This window comes from Podarcis pityusensis (genome assembly GCF_964106645.2).
Source record: "Podarcis pityusensis genome assembly, chromosome: 11".
Taxonomy (NCBI): domain Eukaryota; kingdom Metazoa; phylum Chordata; class Lepidosauria; order Squamata; family Lacertidae; genus Podarcis; species Podarcis pityusensis.
Window position 1 is genome coordinate 14,819,871 of NC_138036.1, and position 17,590 is coordinate 14,837,460.

A 17,590-nucleotide genomic window follows, 5' to 3' on the forward strand; every position below is an offset into this window, starting at 1 on the left:
GAAATTTGGCCAGCCAGGTCTCTTTTCTCCGTGTGTCCCCTCATCCTCCCCACCCCACATTGACTGTCAACATTGTTGGAGTGTACAACCAGCTGTGTGAAGGTCTTGCTTTCCTTCCACAGAAATGCTAATTGTGTATCTATATTAACAGTTCTTTTGTCCCACAGTTGTACTGGCTTGTGGTGAAACAATGGAACTGTTTTGCTTGAGGCGGCAGTAGAGCGCCATCTTGTTTAATTGTGTTTTGGGTCTGAAGTTGTAAGTGCCGGATTCATTTATTTATTTCAACCCAGTCGGTGCCCACAAAGCAAACCGGCGTTACTATGTCGTGCGAAAGTTCACTTTGCCCTTGGCATACAATAGGCGTAATCAAGAGGGATCTCGACTGGCTCAGAGAAGTTCTGATTGTTTCGATAAAATCCCTGCAGGGACTGTGCACATTTATAAAGGCAATTTGGAAAGGTACATTTTCCAAGAACAGGACGGCCAGTGGTTTGTGGCCTTGTCCTTCCTGACATGTAACTTTTGAGTGTGTTTTTTTGTCTGTTTGTTTTGTCCTTGAGGTGCTGTTAGGCAGCTAAAACGTCACAGTAGTTAAAACGTAAAATATATACAAAGACAACCAGGAATAGCAGTGCCAACATCACCAGACAGAGAATAAAAAGGGTGCCAGTTTCCTGAAGGTCATTAATAGGGCTGGGTGATATATTGATATATCCTCCAAACCTGGTTTGAAGTCCATATTGTGATATCAGTTTCATATGACCTGGTGATATATCATTGTGTGTGTGTGTGTGTGTGTGTGTGTGTTATGAAAAAAATCACAATGTGAGAAAAACTGTGAAGCCAGCCATATATCGCGATGTTGAAAACCAGATACAGTGGTACCTTGGATTAAGAACTTAATTTGTTCCGGAGGACCGTTCTTAACCTGAAACTGTTCTTAACCTGAAGCACCACTTTAGCTAATGGGACCTCCCACTGCCGCTGTGCCGCTGCTGTGCGATTTCTGTTCTCATCCTGAAGCAAAGTTCTTAACCCGAGGTACTATTTCTGGGTTAGCGGAGTCTGTAACCTGAAGTGTCTGTAACCTGAAGCGTCTGTAACCCGAGGCACCACTGTATCGCCCAGCCCTAGTCATTAAAACATAGGAACTTGCCTTCTACAGAGTCAAATGGTTGCCCATCTAGCTCAGTATCACTGACACCGTCTTATGAGTGGCTTTCCAGAATTTCAAACAGGGATCTCTCCAAGCCCTACCTGGGGATGCCTGGATTTGAACCCATGCATTTAAAGCTGGTGTTCTACCACTGAGCTAGGGCCCTTCAAGCAGAGGTGTGGCGTGGGCAGGGGCTGTTGCCCCGGGCACAGTTTTCTGAGGGTGCATTTTGCTCCTCACGCACCCTGCCAGACCTGTGCTGTTTTGCGAGTCCGATCCCACACCCCAGCCTTACAAAGCAGTGTGGGGCTGGCAGGGTGTTAGGAGGACGCAGCAGGCCTTCCAAACAATTCGATCAGACTGATTGGAAGGGTACATGTCTGCCCTGTTGTGCTTCCTCCTCCTCGTGTTGCCCTCTGCCCCATGGTGCGCCATGAAGACACGCTCCACCAGGGTTGAATAGAAATGAAGGCGGCATGCACAACCTTATTTTGCAAAGCTAAGGGACAATTGAGGAAACCGCGCCCTCGTTTTGAAAACCCGTGGTGGAGATTTCTTGATTGTCAGCCCCACCGAAAGGACTGAAATTCTGCAAACCTTTTTCCTCTGTCACTTCTTTGTCTATAGCCAGGCAGGTATGGCAAGGGCAGAGCAATTCCTTCCATTTTTTCAGGTGCTGCCATTTGACTGTCCAACAGCAGGCTTAGGTTACCGTTGCTAAGGCTTGTGGTCACGCTTTGTTGGAAAGCTGCCCGGCAGAAATAAAGGTGCAGTTTATATGTGCGATGGCAAAACTGGTTTAAACAGGGCCCAGCTCTTCTTTACTTTTGCAGCAGCCCCTGGCATGTGTGTGCGCGCGTGCGCACTGCCTCGGTTAGTGTGCCAAAGGAGTTGAAAGTTCATCCAAGAGAGATGATGTTTATAGGGCAAGCTGTTCATAACGTGCTGCGTTTGTCAGAGGCTTTAGCAAAAGGGCTGGAAGTTGGGCTTGGGTCTTTTGCTTTCAATTAGGCTATCCCTAGCACCCCAAAATTACAGAGCTGCTTTGTGCTGGTCATCCAGAATAATGTATATGCAGGCGGAAGGAAAAGCACTGCTTAATTGTGAATAATTAAACCATGGAATTCACTCCTGCAGGAAGTAATGATGGTAAAGGTTAAAAGGTAAAGGACCCCTGGATGGTTAAGTCCAGTCAAAGGCGACTATGGGGTTGCAGCGCTCGTCCCGCTTTCAGGCCGAGGGACCCGGCGTTTGTCCACAGACAGCTTTCTGGGTTATGTGGCCAGCAGGACTAAACCGCTTCTGGCACAACAGGACACCATGACAGAAGCCAGAGCGCACGGAAACGCCGTTTACCTTCCTGCTGCAGCGGTACCTATTTATCTACTTGCACTGGTGTGCTTTCGAACAGCTAGGTTGGCAGGAGCTGGGACAGAGCAATGGAAGCTCACCCTGTTGTGGGGATTCAAACCACCAACCTTTTGATCGGCAAGTCCAAGAGGGTCAGTGGTTTGGACCACAGCGTCACCTGTACAGGGTGAATGAAGGCGTTAACACCTGGGGTGGGGCGTCGCTACGTAGGGCATGTGCGGCGTCGCTACGTATGATGCATGCGCTGTACATAGTGGTTTGCCGGCGACGCCGCTCCAGCGCCGTACAGACAGTGCCGGGATCCCTCCGTTGCCGCTACAGCTGCGAACAGAGGATCCTCTACATGCGGCTGTAGCGGCGACAGAGGGATCCCACTGCCGTCCGTACAATGCTTGAGCGGTGCCGGCGGCAAACCGCTATGTACAGTGCATGCGTGCAACACCGCACATGCGCTGTACATAATGGTTTTCCGCTGGCGCTGGGATCCTCTGTTCGCAGCTGCATCTGCGAATGGAGGATCCGCCACATGTGGCTGTGGCGGCGCGATGGCTGCTTGCGCTGCCACGAGCCCCCGCGGGGTGCCTTCTTGTCACTCCCCCGACATACCAAGAACTCAGGCCAATAAAAGTTTCAGTAGTGGGAGTGGTCCCTACTCGCAAATCAATAGTCAATTGTAGCAAAAACTATTCCATTTTCTATGTTTCTCAGAGATAACAACTACGTGTGGGTAGATCAGCGTGTATCTTGATCTTTTCTGTGCGCAAACGTAGAAAATAACAGGATATATTTATACAAATTCTTCAAACTTGCACAACCCTTTAAAAATTAGCTGATGAAGGAGAATACATCGAAACAGGGCCCTGTCCTGGTTTCTGATCCATAATTGACTTCTGACATCTGCTCAATGATTGAAACTAAGACCTTCACGTCGAATCTGACTATGGACTAACATGAACTTATCTCTACTAATTCTGTAACGAATTATTGTATTATATATATCCTTATGAGTTTGAGTTTGTAATCTCTGTTTTGAGCTTGAAATCCTTGTCAGAATACATACTTTTGAATGGATTAGTTTTTGTTACAACTGACTATTCATTTTTGAGTAGGAACCACTCCCACTACTGAAACTTATATTGGCCTGAGTTCTTGGTGTGCTTTTTTCTTGGTATTTAACTTATTTAACACACCCCCCGACATGGCATCCAGGGTGCACTCCCCCCCCCTCGTTGCGACGCCACTGCATCTGTGTCCCAGTAAATGATGATCACCAACTTAGATGGCTTTAAAAGAGGATTGGGCTGAGTTTTAGAGAAGGCTGTCAGTGGGCACTAGCCACAATGGGTGTGTTCTACCTCCACTATCTTTGAATGACAGCTGCCTGGAATGGTGGGCGAGGAGAGTGCTGTTGTGCTCAGTTTCAGTTTGTAGGCTTCCCATAGGCTCTTGGTTGGGCGTTGTGAGAATAGAATCTGGGACTAGATGGGCCATTGCCTTGATACAGCTGTGTTTTATATTCTTCTGTGTCTATTGTTATTTTTTTATTATTAGATTTATATATCCCACCATTTACTCCAATGACCTCCAAGTGTGGGGTCCACGGTTCTCCTCCCTCTGTTGTTCTCCTCCCTAAAATTATGTGAGGTAGGTTAGGCTGAGAGGCGGTGACTGGCCCTAGGTCACCCAGCAAACTTCATGGCTGAATGTGGATTTGTACCCTGGTCTCCCAAGTCCCAAGGGACATGGGTGGCGCTGTGGGTTAAACCATGGACCCTAGGACTTGTCGATCAGAAGGTCGGTGGTTCGAATCCCCTCAACGGGGTGAGCTCCCGTTGCTCGGTCCCTGCTGCTGCCAACCTAGCAGTCTGAAAGCACGTCAAAGTACAAGTAGATAAATAGGTACCGCTCCAGCGGAAAGGTAAATGGTGTTTCCGTGCGCTGCTCTGGTTCACCAGAAGCGGCTTAGTCATACTGGCCACATGACCCGGAAGCTGTACGCCGGCTCCCTCGGCCAATAAAGCGAGATGAGCGCCGCAACCCCAGAGTCGGCCACAACTGGACCTAATGCTCAGGGGTCCCTTTACCTTACCTCCCAGGTCCCTAGTCCAACACTATCCACCCTGTCAACAAGTAGATTGATTGATTCTATTTCTGTGCCGCTTTTTATTCAAAAAAATCCCAAAGCGGCTTACAAACAAAAGATGAAAAATAACACAATGGAACATCACAAATGCAGCATAAATCATATAGAATACTTAACAAGTCATCGGTAAAACAATCTCGCAAATAAAACCATTACCATCTATGTAACACTATTAACAAAACAACCAGAAAATAAGCTAAACATCACAGTTACACCAAAAATCATAGGATTCTCAGAGTACGACAGCATTCATATCTATAAAACAGTATTAAAACATTAACAAAACAGCAACAAAGCCCTGTTGAATTTGTACACGGGCTCTTCCTTCCACCATGTCTCAAACTTTCATTCTATTCAATGCATCAAAATATACCTGCACATAATGCTCTCCAAGTCAGCAGAGAAAACATTAATTTTTGTACATTCCATCCTCTACAAAAGTGTTTGAAATTCTGTGTTGTTGTCTTTTTTATGAGGGACCCGTGCAAGAATAATAGAATGGTAGAGTTGGAAGGGACCACGAGGGTCATCTAGTCCAACCCCCTGCAATGCAGGAATCTTTCACCCAACATGGGGCTCGAACCCGCAGCCCTGAGATTAAGAGTCTCGTTCTATACCAACTGAGCTATCCTTGATTGCCCCATGTCCAAAATGCCGTGCTTCTCCCCCACCCCATGTAAATTAATCTGAAGCAATGACCCTGTCCTTTCATTATACATAGAGAACGTCCTCCATTTTCCAAGATGCGCACCCATCTTGGAACAATGGAAATAATCAACGGGTCTGGCTCATTACAAAGAGGCAGTTCTCTTTAGAAGACCCAGGCCTGTTATGGGGTGGTGTAGATGTATAATTTTCCCTGGCCTTCCTAAAAGGCAGAGGTAGAAGCATTTCTCTGCTCGGAATTAGGTCAAATAATTTTTGACTGTTGCTGAAAACCAGTATGCATGTCTAAGGCCTTTTGTGGTTTGGGTTCCTGTAATTAATCTCTTTCTGTATTCCTCACCTTGTCTGCAAAGTGAAACTGATACTCTCTCTTGATGTATTAGCTACTTTAGAATTCAGAACAGGAATTTATTTTTTTTTAAATGTAAATATTGCATATAAAGAGCTTATGGTTAGGATAGATTAAGTCACTCTGGACTTAATTATTTGTAAGGATTTTTATACTTCCCTTTTAGTTTACATTCCCAGAAGTTTTGGTGGTTGAGCAGGTACGTCGCCCCTTATCAGGGCATTTGCTGTAAGGGGCAAATCAGCTGGGCTAAAAATTAATTTGTTATTTTATTCGTGTTCCTCAGTCAAATCACTACAAACAAGACCGCCACCTCCCCTCAGGCTTACAGTCTTAATGAAGACACAGCGCTATAAAGGGGAATGGATTGTGAGGCAGTTGGGAAATAGTGGTTGGATGTGAGCTCACACAAGGGATGTGTAGGGCGGAGCAAAAGAACTACTGATAGAGCTCAAGAGTAACTGGGGAGAAGGCTGTGTAGCTCAGTGGATAGAGCCATCTGCTTTGTGTGCAGAAAATGCCAGGCATCTTCGGTAAGGTTAAGTTACAGTGCGCACAACACTGGGCTAATGCACCAATGATCTGCCTTGAAATATGGCAGCCACCCAGTTCTCCTGTGATTACCAACAGATCTGCAATGTTCCCAATTGTTTCACCAGTAGCAAAGGACTGTGGGAACCCCTGTTTTAACCCCTACTTTTGAAATCCAGGCCCCTGCGCATACTGAAATTCCTACTTTTGAAATGTTTGTGGTCCAGGCCCCCGTGCGCATACGTGAAATTCTGTAAAGTGGGGAGCACCCTGGTGGCTTGCGAGGAGACCCTTTCTGGAGCCTGAAGAGGAATGTATGGGGAGCATCTTGCAAGCAAGGAGGACACACTGTTTTCAGATCCCTGGCACCATGCGTATGTGCACTTGCGTGAAAATAGATTGCGTGTAAACTGAGTTGCAAATAGACCTCGTATAAACTGAGTTGCCTCAGTTTGGTATCCAGAAATGTTGTAGATGAGGAGTCATCACAGAATGGTCAGAAAGTCTTATATCTTTAAAGTTATTTGGTTTTATTGATTTCTGATTAATTGGGCAGAATGTAGCTTGAAACCCCAGGAATGGGGAACGTGTGTCTCTCCATCTGTTGTTGCTGGGCTCCCAACTCCCATCAGCATAGCCAGCGATCATGGATTACGGGAACTGGATTCCAACGACATCTGTAGGGCTGCTGGCTCTTCACCCCTGCTGCACACATCCCCTTGTTCCCCCACAAGTAAAAGGGACTAGACACTTGGCATTTTAAAATGAAAGCTTGAACATTCAGCGAGGAGCCTGTGGTAATCTGTGATGAGATCTCTTCCCAATATCCAAAACCCTGCTTCACAACAGTTTAGTGTTTCTTCCACATTGCAGATATTTTGCTGTGGAGGGCAAGTCTCCCTATGACATGAGCACTTGAGGAGCAAATGGCCGGCAAACAAAAAAAGTGTTTGGTGTCCGATACCAGTGACGCTTTATTGACCTGATGGAGGTAGACAGGGCCAGCCCAAGACATTTTGGGACTTAAGGCAGATCCCAAAAGGACACCCCCTCCTCCCTGCTAGGGAAGATTTGCATCAGGAACAAGGGGAGAAAGAAAGATCGACTTCTGGATATGTTGTCCCGGTGGATCCTGCCACCCAAGGCCATCGCCTCACCTTGCCGCACAAGTGAGCCAGCCCTAGAGGCAGATCTTGGAACATATAGATCGCCTACCATAATACTACTACTACTAATAATAATAATTAATATATTTATACCCTGCCCATCTGGCTGGGCTTCCCCAGCCACTCTGGGCAGCTTCCAACAAAATATTAAAATACAGTAATGCATCAAACATTAAAAGCTTCCCTAAACAGGGCTGCGATTCAGATGTCTTCTGAAAGTCTGGTAGTTGTTTGTTCTCTTTGACATCTGGTGGGAGGGCCTTCCACAGGGCGGGTGCCACTACCGAGAAGGCCCTCTGCCTGGTTCTCTGTAACTTGGCTTCTCTCAGTGAGGGAACCGCCAGAAGGCCCTCAGTGCTGGACCTCAGTGTCTGGGTAGAACGATGGGGGTTCTGCCGTTTAGGGCTTTAAAGAAGGTTCTGCTTTGTGGTGTTTAGCATCCCAGCTTGATTTGTTTGTAGCTTTCTCCTCTAGTCGGTCGACCTGGTGGTTCCTGGAGTCGGGAATTGATGTCTGGAACTCAGAACTCCCTTCTAATTGTAAACACCCCCCCCCCATGTGTCTTTTGGGTTATAAGAGCTTTAATGGAGATTTAATCTTATTCCACTTAAATGCTGCTCGCATTTGTATTTGCAAACTTTAACAAGCCTATTTTAAGACCTTGCTCTTTTCGTTTTCGTTTTCTAACAGGAGGAGTCTCGTATCCTTAGAGTTAAGGTTGTAGCTGGAATAGATCTAGCCAAAAAGGACATCTTTGGAGCCAGGTATGTACATTCCTCTTTTTTTTTTTTATTGCTCTTGTGGCAGCAGAATCTAAATTACTGAGGCAATTGCCTCTTTTGTGTTGGCAGCATTAACTTTTCAAAAAGGACAGGAACTAGTAGTAAACTGGGAAAAGAACCTGTATCTGCTTCCTTTAATTTATGCCCTTCAATGCAATTCGATTGGTTCGTATTTTGCTTGGATTTATATGCTGTGCTGTTATGATGATGGGTTTTTTGTGTGTGTGCTAAAATAATAATAATAAACCAACCAATTTGCCAATCATTTGTATCCTACTCCCTTTCATTTCTTAAAAAGGCACCTACCGTATTTTTCGCTCCATAACACGCACTTTTGCCCCCCTAAAGGTAAAGGGAAATGTGTGTGCGCCTTATGGAGCGAAAAGCCGCTCTTGCTGACTTTTCGGCGAGGTGGGAGAAGGGAAGCAACCTCCCTTTCTCCGGCTGGATGGGAAGCCGGCAAGAGCTGCGCGCAACGTGTCTGCCTGTTCTATGGCTTTTTGGCGAGGTGACTTTATAGTCTGATGGGCTGACTGCAATTCAAGCAATGAGCTTTCTTTACAATGAGCTGGAAGGAGGGACAAAGAGGGCATCCCCTTCCATCCCTCCCCCAGCACCTCACCGGTAAATTCAAGCAAAGCGGCTTACAAGGCTCCTGCCCCTGCGTCTCCTCCTCCTCTTTTTGCTCTGGTTCCAGCGAGGCAAGGCAGCTGCACAAATGTGAGCTCCCCCCCTCTCTCTCTTCCTTCCCTCCCTCCCTCCCTCTTCCAACTTCAAAAAATATTGGGGGGTGGCCAGGTACGTCCCACCTCACATACCACAATGGGGGGTGGGGATGACTCCCTCAAATATTTAATGGGGGGGGTGAAGGCACCTAGGCCCATAGGAGTTTGCTGCTTTGCCTAGGACAAATGTGAGCTCTCCATCTCTCTTCCTTCCCTCCCTCCCTCCCTCCCTCTTCCAACTTCAATAAAATACTGGGGGGGGGGCAGGTACAGGTAAGCCCCATCTCACAGACTGCAATGGATCTCAAGACAAAGTGCATGCACACTGGTATATGAATGGCAATGCCCATCAGCATGGGGGGGGGAATGACTCCCTCAAATATTTTTTTTCTTGTTTTCCTCCTCTAAAACCTATGTGCGTGTTATGGTCAGGTGCGTGTTATAGAGCGAAAAATACGGTATATTGAGGTTTGGGTAATATACATAGTTATTATAATGATAATGGGGGGGAGTGGAGGATTCATGAACTACAGTAACTTGTATAAAGTAGCAGCTAAGTATAGAAGCTGTGAACAAGGAAGCTCCTGCTCAAATCTCATTTGATTCATGTGACTTTCAGAAGTCCTGAAGCTGTGTTTGCATGTCATAATAAACCATGGTTTATCATAACAGGAGTGAACCTAGCCTCCCCATGGGCTCGTGCGCTCTCTTTCCTCCTCCGACACAGCTTTGAGGAGTATTTCAAATGCTTTTGCTCCTGTTTTGGATTAACCACAGTTTGCAGTGTCAGGCAAACCCAACAAACCGCAGTTAATATTAACTGTAGTTTGTCTGAAACAAGCAGACTTCAAACCACAGTTTATGTGTCTGGTGAGTTTCATGAGGCATGAATAAGATTAAAAACTGTAACATTAAGCCATAGTTTATCAAAAACAGAAACGAAAGGTTCAAATTCTTTATGAGCAGGGGAGGAGGGAGAATGCACAAGTTGAGGGGCGCATAGACTCGTTCATGTCACCAAAACCCATAGCTGAGGGTGACACTGAAATTAAGCTGTTGTCTTAATCCTACTCCCCTATGTGCAGTATGAGGATAGTAGTTATGGAATTAATTTTATGGAGTTGTTAGTATTATACTAAAATAATATATGTGAACTATTTCAAAATCAACATCATTGCCATTTCAAACTCTTTTAATTCTTTGTCAGGCCTATTTGGTGTTGAATAATGTGGTGTTAATGATGGAACGACCTAGTTTTTTGTGTGTTTTGGATGGAATACCTGTGATGTTTTCATACAGTGTGTGTTACACTGCTCTAAAGACCAAGGCTGCCCAAAGCCACGGACAACAACAATACCAGTAATAGCACCCCAACAGATCTTTGTCCCCATCGTTCAGCCCAGATACCGAGGTCCAGCTCCGAGGGCCTCATTGTGAGTTCCCTCATTGTGAAAAGTGAGGTTGCAGGGAACTAGGCAGAGGGCCTTCTCAGTGGTGGCGCCCGTCCTGTGAAACGCCCTCCCGTCAGATGTCAAAGAGATAAATAATTATACAACCTTCCGTAGACACCTGAAGGCAGTCCATTAGTGTGTGATGTTCTCTTGTGTTTTTGCATGTTCTGTTGGAAGCTGCCCAGAGTGGTTAGGGCAACCCAGTCAGATGGACAGGGTACAAATTATTATTATGAAATGAGAAAACCACGGCAAAATGGGTGAATAATATACTCTGTTTTTAAAAATGCAGTTGTATGTACCAAACTCTTAGGTTTACAGAGTTTGCCAAGTACAGAATGCCCCTCTCTCTTGTATTCATGGCACAGGAAGCTCCCCCTGGTGGCTGATGAGGATATAGGTAGAATACTTAGGGGACGAAGTACATGTGGCGAATTTGCTCTCAAATTATTTCTTGCTCTCTAGACATTTCCCCCTTTGCCTCTCTGCTGTTCCTGTTTGCATCATGCTTCTTAGATTGCAAGCTATTATTTTAAACGTTAAACTGACTTGAGTGCTTTGCCAGATCGGTGGGGGATAAATGCAGCAAGTATTTGTATAAATGAATTTCTATAAATACAGATGTATCAAACAATCTGGAACTTGCCTTAGTGGGCCCTTTTAATGTAAAAGCTGATCTTCCTACCAAAATGATAAAAGTTTCATCACATCCTCTTGTTGTGCAAGCTTCCTGGGTGAGGTTCTAGTTTTGGATCCACAAGTTCCTTGTTTGAAATCTTCTTCCCCTAAAAACCAAAGGCTGCCTCTTCTGTTATGTTTTCTCTCCCCAATCTCTTTTAATGGCAGATTGCTCCCATTTTGCATAATTACCAAAACCACTATTAATTAGGCAACCCAAGTGACTGCGAACACTTAAAAAAAAATCACATAAAATCTGGATATCTGTGGCGCACAATATGATGTTTTTGTGTGTATGGAGGAGGGTTTGGAGAACATGGTCAGGCATGGTGATGAATCAGATCTTTGAAATAGCTAGGTATTTAAAACTGCAGTCGTGAAGCAGCAGCTCTCTATTCCTTAATATGCCTTCTCCAGAATGATTTCCACTTTGGGTCTGGATAAAGGTAAAGGGACCCCTGACCATTAGGTCCAGTCGTGGCTGACTCTGGGGTTGTGGCGCTCATCTCGCTTTATTGGCTGAGGGAGCCGGCAGTGGCGTAGCGTGGGTTGTCAGCACCCGGGCCAGGGCAAGTAATTTGCGCCCCCTAACCCGTGGATTTTAGCACTCGAGTCTCTTCCACTAGATTAGTTAAAGAAACCCTTACCCCCTAAGCACATGTATTGTTTGTTATGAAAATACTGATGTAATTAAAGTAAAATGCATCTAAATACAAGTTTATTTTCAAACACTTTATTGAGTGCGAACATGCATTACACATTCTCCACATTTTCAGCAGGTCTATGACTACAAATCTACAAATGTAGTAACCTAGCATGGGCCATGCTATTATATGTCGTCTCACAACCATCGTAAACGACAAAAAATATCAAGAACAAAAACTAAACATCAAAATGGAACCATACCCTGGAGATGATCCAAGACTGGGCTAGATGGAGCCAACTTCCTCAATCCTGTACCTCTAATTGTAATTCTTTAATAGAAGTGCAAAATATCAATCTGTATATACAGATTAATTTAAATTCGCCTGCTTTTAATTAGCGCAAATTTTTCAACAACGGAACTGAAATCTACATTAAAGTCTGAGTATAAACATCCTTAGATGAAACTGTCTCTGCTTCTAATGCAGGAACAGGAATGTCCACCGACACAGGATCAGGATTATGAGTCTCCTGTGGTGCTGCTGATGGTCCTGCTGTAATTTCAGCAGTACTCACCAAAAACCGGTGAAGGCTTTCAGCTAACTTAGCTTGTTGCTCTGTCTCTATCTTTCTCCTTTTCCTGCCTTGTGCACCAGATTCTTTTTTGTATGGCATGATATAGGTGTAATATTCTGCTAAAATTCTAAAAAAAGAAAAAAAAAGAAAAATCGGCAGCTCAGCCAATTGCATGCATTCGCCTTTCGGCCAATGAGGAAGTGGACCCCACTTCCTGATTGGCTAGGAGGAGGATCCGTGTGACAATAGCGAAATTTTTGCGAAATCTGTGACAGCGCTGAGAGAGAGTGAGTGAGCCAGGTAGGGGCAGAGAGCTGCGAGTGTGAGCGCCCACCCCCCAGATGTTGCGCCCGGTGCGGCTGGCCCCCCCTGCACCCCCCACGCTACGCCACTGGGAGCCGGCATACAGCAAGTCCTAGGCTCTGTGGTTTAACCCACAGCACCACTAGGCATCGGGTATGAAAAGGACGTGCCTTGTAACTCTTATAAAATTAGAACTTGGGCACATCCAAGCTGAATGTTGGAAGGTTCAGGAGAGACAAAAAGAGGTATGGTTAAACTATGGAATTCACTGCTTATAGACATAGTGATGGCCAGCACTTTGGATGGTTTTAAAGGGATCTGGACAAATTAATGGAGGAATTTATAAGTTATTATATGGTCTACTGACCGCTGTTGAAGACAGTATGTCTCTGTATCAGCGTTCGAAATTTGCCAGGTGCAAGGTGCATTTTGCACCTGGCTATTGACCACTTGTGACCAAGTGGAGATACCTGGGAGCCAGGATGGCGCATGATGTCTCCACCACCTGCAGGTGCATGCCTGAGGATCCTTGGATCTTGGTTGCTTTCACACAGTAATGCCACATGCTGTAGAATTATATCCATCTGCACAATCAGAATGAATTTCAGGAACCAAAAAGTTGTATTGAAAAATACAACTTTCGAGCTGTCTGGCCCCAAAACGGCAACTGGGCCTTCCGTTTTGGTGACTGTAACCCTGGTTTGAGGAGCCATTTGGTGCCTGGTTTATATATCTGAATTTCTAACACTGCCCTGTATTTCTGGAAATAGCATGTGGGGTGACAGCGGTGGTACTTATGTGAACTTCTTATAGGCATCTTTTGACCACTGTGAGAACAGGATGCTGGACTAGATGGGCCTTTGGCCTGATCCAGCATAGCTTTCATATTCTTAAAGTAGAGTGCAGTGCCAATGAACAAAGGAATATAGAGAGAAGCCAGTGCTGGGAAATGGTTTCTTCAGATTAAACGCACCAGCTCAGTGCTTTTCAGGTCAAAACCATTATTCAGAGGCGATTAGGTATATATAGTAGTGTCTCACAATAATTCTCCCTTTGCTGTCTGCAGGACTTTTTGGCAGATTTGGCTTTCATCACGCATCTTGTATCGCTGCTGAGCTTTTAAAATCCCGTCGGCTTTATTGCTGTCAGTCTGGAATATGCAACCTGAATTTAGTTTTCATGTTTCAGTCTAACGAAGGAGTGAGTCCTCCACCTTCCAAAGACGTCTGTGCCTCTGAGCTTTATAGCACCAGGCATGCCTTCCTAATGTTTAGTTGAAATCCCCTTTCTTATAACTGGGATCCATTGATTTGGATCCTGCCCTCTGGAGCAGCCTTCTGCAGCCTGCAGATGTCTTGGACTATGACTCCCATCAGACCCAGCCAACATGGTCAACAGTCAGGAATGATGGGAGTTGTAGTCCAAACCATCTGGAGGGCACCACATTGGGGAAGACTGCTTTGGTTGCCCATCAGCTAACTTGTATGGATCCCTTACTTTTGAAACTTTTGGTATCTCTATGGTAGTTTTTGTTACGTGAATGGTGCCACTGACCCATAGGCGAGTCCCCCCCAGACCATCAATTGGGAACCACTGATCTATGTGACTGCCCTTCAGTTGATGTGGGCTATCATATTCCCTCTTATGATTATCTCTTCTCCAGGATAAGCCTTCTCTGCTTCTCAGATCTCTCTTTGTATAAAAACCTTGTACTTTTAAAATAGCTTGTGCCCTTTTCCTGGCGGGAAGATAGTAAATACATTTTACCATCAATAAATATTAATGGTGACAAAGTGGATTGAGTTTTGCGGCATTGCTTTCAAGTCTACCAGCTGCTCATTAAAGGATCACAAGGTTTTAAGCGGGAGCAAGGCTTGTTCTTAAAACTAAGGAACACGCTTTACAAGTTCATAACTGCCACAGGCCTTGTGGAACTGGGTTAGCTTTGGCTGTAGCATCAAAGCTCGATGCACCTCATTAGATCTCCACATTTTAACCTTCCATGACTGGAATAAAAAGAAAGAGCAAACCGACTAGGAAGTTCAGAGGGTGACACTGGAGAGGTTTAGCAGGGCAACCACAATGCCCTTTTAACATATGTAAAACCACCAATAGACAAAACAAGTAATGTGAGAGGGAGGTTAGGCCTCTGTCCTTCTCTAGAAATCTGAGTTGACTTGTTACATTTGAGGTGTCATTTTACCCACTAAAGGCTGGAGATGCTTGCAAAGCTTGAAGGTGTTGGTTCATCAGAATGTGTGCCAATTGATCGAAGTGTTCAGGCAGGTGCCTTGAGTGACGTTGGCGCAAATCCTTTTAACAGATACCTTCCATGGAATGTCTCTAGAGTGATTGTCTGCAGAACAATACTATTTACCAGAACAAGGCCAATTTAGTAGGAAAGTGTGTCTTTCCCTTCTCGCCTGACCAAGTGCATCCTGCTCCCAGGCATGTTTACGTAGAATTGAAGGTAAAGGGACCCCTGACCATTAGGTCCAGTCGTGGCCGACTCTGGGGTTGCGGCGCTCATCTCGCTTTATTGGCCGAGGGAGCCGGCGTACAACTTCCGGGTCATGTGGCCAGCATGACTAAGCCGCTTCTGGCAAACCAGAGCAGCGCACGGAAACGCCGTTTACCTTCCCGCCGGAGTGGTACCTATTTATCTACTTGCAGTTTGACGTGCTTTTGAACTGCTAGGTTGGCAGGAGCAGGGACTGAGCAACAGGAGCTCACCCCGTCACGGGGATTCGAACCGCCAACCTTCTGATCGGCAAGTCCTAGGCTCAGTGGTTTAACCCACAGCGCCACCCGTGCCCCTTACGTGGAATTAAGTCCCACTAAATTTAGTAGTGTTTCCTCCTGAGTGAAGAGGGGTTGGTGCCTTAGAATGGATTCTTTCCATGACAGGAAGTGGGATTCCCGTACAAGCCTGAGGTTCCCTACTTGCCTGTTAAAAATTAAGCAGCTTGCGTAGAAATGGGGAGGAAGGTGGGAGAGTCTTGCTTTAAAGCCTTTGGTGGTCATCCTGAACTTCTGGTGAATCTTTCACTGGTGCTCCACGCCTGATAGCATCTTTTCTCTTTCACCATTGAAGAGGATCAAGGGCAGACCAGTCCCACACTGCAGCGCAGATCTATTTTGGCCAGTGGAACCTCATGCCACAAGAAACCTGCTAGATGCTGTGGGGTTTGGCCTCCCCACTTCCTTCAGTGATTTTGGTACACCAAGGGCATTGCTCAGTTTCTGCAAGGAGGCAATATGAGCTGGCCAGCAAACCCGATTGTGCCAGATTGTTGTGCCCTTCTTAACATCATGGAAGAACAGGTTCTCTCTGTCTTGTTTTTCCAAACGTTGTCCTTTATTCCCTCTTTTTTTAAAAAAAAAATTAATCATTTTTTCAATACAAACAGCAACCACAAAAAACACATACAACAAAAACCACAATAACATTAATAACACAATTTAACAATTCAGATTTGAGTACTGATATACCTATAACTACACCTTTTTAACAATATTTCCCCACCTCTCCTCCCCCTACTTCCCACCACTGTCCACCTTATCTCTTAAGTATTCCTTCCAGATTTCTTCATATTCATCCATTCTTAATTTGCGTCGCTAATCAGTTCGTTTGTATGTAACTAGTCTGTCCATATTGTCAATCCATGTCCTTGATGCCCTCTTCCACTTGATCATTCATTTTTCAAGCAGTTACGATTCGAGCACATTTCAGTTGACGCACAACGCTGCTTGCATGGAGAGCGAGAACAAAATGACTGTTTACTATGTTTTATGGAGGGTTATTAAAACAGCCCGAATCAAGAGCCCGCTTGTTTTACTTCCCTTCTCCTTGCCCCTGTGTCCTTGGAGGTGATTTGTTCGTGCGCAAGAGATACGGACTGCCTGACCCATGCGGAAGTTTAAACCAAATGATTTCAGTCCGGGCTCCTTTGTAGTACAACCTTGTCGGATCTGTACAGGACTCCCAACTTCTTCACCCTGAAGCGGTGCTTCTCTGTCAACAGCACATGGTCTGTTCTGCCGCAGTGTGGAGCTTGGTATCTGCAGCATCCTGAGGTTGCTGTGCTATCTGCTCCAGAGGGGACCCGAGCAAGATTTTCAGTGGACTGGGTAAGATTTTCAGTGCTCTGATTAAAAACATAAGAAATGGCCTGCTTAAAGATTGATATAAGATTTAGCGCTTGCTATTCCATCAAAGAAAACCTAATGAAAATGTTCTACAGTGGTGCCTCGCAAGACAAAATTAATCCATTCCGCGAGTCTCATCGTCTAGCGTTTTTTTCGTCTTGCGAAGCAACCCTATTAGCGGCTTAACGGATTAGCGCTATTAGCGGTTTAGCGGCTATTAAAGGCTTATCGGCTTAGCGGATTAGCTGCTAAAAGGCTATTAAAGGCTTAGCAGCTTAGATAAAGGGGGGGGGGGAGCGGAAAAAAAAATCTCAAGACTCGCAAGACATTTTCGTCTTGCGAAGCAAACCCATAGGGAAATTCGTCCTGCGAAGCGCATTGAAAACGGAAAATCCTTTCATCTAGCGGGTTTTCCGTCTTGCGAGGCATTCGTCTTGCGGGGCACCACTGTATAGGCGACACCTTCGAAACTCACCAATATATATAAGTTAGAATCCAATCTGTGTTGGAAATGTAAGGAGGTGGAGGGGACTATGATCCATGTATGGTGGAGCTGCGAAAAAGTTATAGAATTCTGGGGATGTATCCACGAGGAGTTAGAAAAGATGTTTAAAATTTCTATAGAAAAAAACCCCAGAGGCATACCTATTGGGCATTTTAGGAAAGGATATCTCACAAGATAAGAAAATATTGTTCTTATATGCTACAGCTGCAGCCAGACTATTACTCGCAAAGAAGTAGGAAGGAAACATTATACCTACAAAAGAGGATTGGATATGTAAATTATGTGAATTTGTAGAAATGGCGAAATTAACAGCAGCCATAAGACACCAGACAAATCAGAAACTAAGGTCAGAATGGCAATGCTTTGAGGATTATATGAAAAAATACTGCTCTGA

At 45.2% G+C, this 17,590-nt stretch overlaps 1 protein-coding gene across 5 annotated transcripts in view; it reads left to right on the forward strand.

Annotated features, from left to right (window-relative positions):
- NEDD4L (NEDD4 like E3 ubiquitin protein ligase) overlaps window positions 1-17,590 on the forward strand; it is a 255,186-nt gene that overhangs the window by 76,209 nt on the left and 161,387 nt on the right. For all 5 annotated transcript variants that reach the window (XM_080973417.1, XM_080973418.1, XM_080973419.1 and 2 more), the window contains one exon: window positions 8,076-8,149. In XM_080973417.1, coding sequence (XP_080829543.1) covers window positions 8,076-8,149 — 74 coding nt within the window. Of the gene's footprint in view, window positions 1-8,075; window positions 8,150-17,590 lie in introns of those variants that run through there.